The sequence below is a fragment of the Leishmania braziliensis genome, chromosome 29 (assembly GCF_000002845.2).
Source record: "Leishmania braziliensis MHOM/BR/75/M2904 complete genome, chromosome 29".
NCBI lineage: Eukaryota > Euglenozoa > Kinetoplastea > Trypanosomatida > Trypanosomatidae > Leishmania > Leishmania braziliensis.
Window position 1 is genome coordinate 571634 of NC_009321.2, and position 4416 is coordinate 576049.

Sequence of the window (4416 nt, forward strand, 5' to 3'; positions counted from 1 at the left end):
TTTCTTATCCTATCCCGCTTTCCTCTTGACGTCCTGGCTATTCTGAGCGGGGCCCTTACTTGAGGGAAGAACAGCAAAGGCCAGCCAGCTCGTTTATTCTCTTATACCCTTACACTCAGGCATATGTGAGGTACACGCTCTTATCGTCGACCCGTCCACCTCTATTCCTCCTCTCTTTCAGGGTCGACCATCCTGCACCCAGAGGCACACACGCGCCCGGAAGAGTTAAAGTTGAGTTTTTTTTTCTTTGTTGCTGTTTCCATTAGTATGGTGTCGTTCACGTGTAATTACTGCCAGGATGTGGTGAAGAAGCCAAAGGTGCAGAGCCATGCAAACGCCTGCGGCTGCGATACGTTCACCTGCGTCGATTGCATGCGCGTGTTTGACTTGCACACCATCAAAGGCCACACCTCCTGCATGACGGAGGAGGAAAAGTACCAAGGAAAGTGGAAGCAAAAGCTTAGCAATGGCAGCAGGATTGTGAGGTCGGCGGTGGCTCCGCGCGGCAACATTGAGCGCCCACCGTGCGCGCTAATGAACGACCTTAGCTCCTCTGATGAAAACAGCGACGACGACTGGGTGACCCGTCGCGGCGGTAAGGGTGCAGGGGCACCCCAAAAGTCAGCTGTTCCCACATCTAACGGGCACCCAAAGCCAAGCGCAACGGTGTACCGCAAGCATCCGCGCCCTGGCGTGAGTCTCTCCTCCTCGGACGACGACGACACGATTAAAAAGTGTGCCACCACGGTGCCGATGGCACCAGCGCACAAGAAGGCTAAAGCGGCCTGCTCAGCGTCTGTGACTCCGTCGTCGAGGTGGCTGGCGGCTGCGCCTGTCCCGCCGGTGCAGTCGCCTGCAATGGGGAGGCCTGAGGTGAAAAAGGGCACTGCCGCACCGGTGCCGCACCAGATGCCCAAAGAGGTGCGAGACGAGGCTGAATGGGAGGTGGCACATCCCGGCAAGGAGGATACGCCACTGCTCCTGCCGCGCTCCACGATGCCGAGGGACTGCATCGTGCCCTCCTTCGTGTTGGGCACCAGTGAAGAGGTGGCTGGCATTGTGGCTGACGTGTTAAACGACAGCGGTGTCTCCTCCATGCGCACGAAGGAGGTCGCGAAGGGGCTCGTGGAGCGGTACGCGAAGCGAATCGCCAAGTCGGTGCGGCACGCGGTAGAGATGGCTGCCGAGTCGGGTGCCTTGAGGATGGACAGCGACGGTAGCGTGTCAGTTACGTAAGAGAAACGCATGCGTGACGCGAGTGTGGGAATAGTTTTGGACGCAACACTGTGTCTTGTGCACAGGCGTATACATACTTTGACGTCGCTGTCACGCACTGCTGCCTCTCTTCTTGTCTCGGGCGTAGTGGCTGAGCCTTTCTGTTCGGGAGCACAACAATCAAAGGCTGCATTAACGTGTAAGTGTAGCAGAATGCGTGGTGTAAATGGTTTACGTGTGTGTGTGTGTGTGTGTGTGTGTGTGTGTGTGTGTTCACCCCTCAACACCACGTTGTCGCTGTCTCTTTCTGTCTTATGGTGGCGATTAAACTGCCTTCCCCCTCTTTCCCACCTTGTCTCTCACACGTATTCTGCTTTGCAGTGTACACGTGTGTGTGTGTGTGCGGAGCATTTCGCTGGGGGGGGGAGGGGCACAAGAAAATAAAAAAATGAAGGCACGGTAACGGAGAAGAGGCACGGATGTGTACACGTGGGGCTGGTGAGATTAATGATCGGCTCCCAAGGCAGAGGTAAGGTAGAGGTTGAGGCGCCTCTTTGACAGCCTCGCCGGTGGGTCTCCGTCACTGAAGTGTGGCCTGTCTTCTTTTCCTTTTACCCTCGTCAAAAACGAGTCAAACTTTACAGCTGTGCGGGAGCGTCGCCCGTGCAGCGGGTCAGTGCAATGACATCTCTCTTTTGCTTTGCTGGTCGTGTCAGAGTCTCCAGCCCCACCACATTTGTCTGTTCAGTGTTACACAGAGTCTGAGCCGCGACTCTGTGGGATGGAGGGTCGACTTCTTGGGGTTGGGGTGTGGGTATGGGGCGAGATCACCCGCCCACACCCTGCATAGACGGCATTGTAGCACCTTTCCTTCTTGGCGGTGTGTAGGGCGGCCGGACACACCCACACACGTACATGGCGTTTCCGTGAGTAGGCATAGCGTACGCCGCAGGTATATTTTTGTGTGCGGTCGCCTGTGTGCTTCTCTTCTTACCCCCTTTTCCATCCGTTCTCCCTTCTTCATTCTCTCTCCTTGCCTCGCTGCTAAGTGCTTCACTGCGAAGCCTCTATTTGCATACCGCCCTGCACTTGCTGGCTGATGCACATTTAAGCGCGTACAGGCTTGTGCAGTGATCGAAGGGGGAGGTCATCCGCATTCACGTGCTCATCCACGCGCCTGTCGTACCTGACTTAGCATCGGTCGACTCTATAGAGAAATGGATGCAAAAGAGGGCATCTGCCATCACCAGCTCACAACCCCAGAACGGACACCACCGCAAAACTGACGCACCCGTGAGAATCAAAAGAAGCGCCGACTAGAGTGACTTGAGAATTCAGACATTTTAGTTGTTTCCGAGATCGTGCAAGCTCGGAGCAGGTGGGAGAGGCGAGCAGAAAGGTAGATGCCTACCTACCCACTCACCAACCAACACACAGAGAGAAGAGTCGCCAGTTTCAACGCCTTTTCCCTTCCTTCCCCACTCCTCGCGTGTGCGTGTGACTCGCTCTTGCTCCGTTTTTTCCTGCCCTTTTGTTAACCATTGCCATTGTTTGGCACTCAACCGTATTGTGCGCGCCCGATCGCATTGTTAGCGACAAGGAAAGAGAACTTAGCAAAGAAGATACATTCTCTTCTTCTGCCTTTACGTACCACTCATCACCTCACCTCCTACAGCGGCTTGTTCTGGTTCTCTCCCACTTTTTTCCTCCTGTCGCCACGTACACCGACACACACGCACATACCCGCTCTAAGCAGAGGCGAGAGGTGCACATTTCTTTTGCTTTCCCAACACCGTCCCTTCCCTCCCCCCTTTCCCCACTCTTGCTGGCTTTCTAGCATATACGGGTATTCTTATCATTTTTTTTTCAAGTTTGGCATTTCCCCTTCGCTTGACACACACGAACGTGCATGCGTTTTGGTCGTAGTTTCACTCTTCCTTCTTCCCCCCCCCCCCCCCCCCCCAAAAAAACACAAAAAAACGCACGAATTTCCTCCAAAACCGGTTGGTTACTGGAGCAAAAGATCTCCCCACCTTATTCTTTCTCACGCCGCACGAACACCCAGGAGGAAAGAAAGGGGGATTGGAACCCCCTTCTTTCTTCCCAATCAATATGGGGGGAAAAAAAATTTTTTTTTTGGTTGAACCCATCCCAACGCACCCCCTTTGAATCGACAGCCAGTTTTTTTTTTTTTTTTGGTGGCGGCCCCCCCCCCCCCCCCAAAAAAAAAAAAAGGGGGGTGTTTTGTTTTTTTTTAGGAGGAATATTCACGGGGGGAGTTTTCCCGGGGGAGGAATGGGAAGAAGGGGCGCCCCTAAAAAAAAAACCCTTTTTAAATTTATCCCGGGGGGGGAGTAGCGGCCCCAACCGTGTGGGGGGGAGGACCCCCACAAATATTTTTTTTTTGGCCGCGCCCCAAAAAAGGAGGCAAGACTGGCGACCCACAAAAAATCATACCCCCCCCCGAGGGGGGTGAAAAGAAATAACGTTCGGGGCGGGGGTAGTTTGTTTTTTCTTGCCCTGGTAGCGCTTCGCGCATCCGCCCTGGGTGCGTAGGGCAGAAGAGACACAACGCGCTTGCTCGCCTTGCTGGGTCGCTGCGGACATAAGTGACATGAAAGAACAAAGTACGTTACGAGGGACATTCACTTCTATTGTTTTTGTCCCCGCCGCCGCCGCAGTGACAAGAGAGACTAAGCGTGATAGACCGCGCAAGACGAACAAAGCGATGAGAGGACCGAAGCGACAAGTAGGATGAAACGAATGGCAGAGGCGGTACAAACAGTATGAGTACTAGACCTATAGACTGTCTGGAATAAGTATGAAGAAAGTGGATTGCACAATCCACGATTCTATATGAATAACCTAGTGTAAGATGCAAGCTCAGAGGGAGAATGCAGCGAGGAGCTAGGCCATGATTGGACGTAATGCACGTGTATGAAGGGACGTGATCTGGAGGGTTATGATAGGAGTGGGCTACGATGAGAAGCACATAGATGAGGGCGAGAGCGTGCAAACGACGAAGGACGCCGGAGATAGAGAGATACGTAGTAAGGAGTGCGAGGTCGACATAACAAGCTACCGCGTAGTGGGGCCAAATTCAGTAAAACAAGGTATAACAGTCACCATAAGATTAATAGGATGTGAAGATGCCGCGTATCTAAATCCACACGAGAGACCAACGCCAACAAGGAGTAAATC

The 4416-nt window shown here is 53.5% G+C and overlaps 1 protein-coding gene across 1 annotated transcript; it reads left to right on the plus strand.

Moving 5' to 3' along the window:
- Nucleotides 1-267: 267 nt before the first annotated feature.
- Nucleotides 268-1236, plus strand: LBRM_29_1470 (putative RNA binding protein; the record flags this gene model as incomplete). The annotated part of the gene is made up of 1 exon (XM_001566441.1): nucleotides 268-1236. The coding sequence occupies one exon, from the start codon at nucleotides 268-270 to the stop codon at nucleotides 1234-1236; it is 969 nt and encodes a 322-aa protein (XP_001566491.1).
- Nucleotides 1237-4416: the final 3180 nt, after the last annotated feature.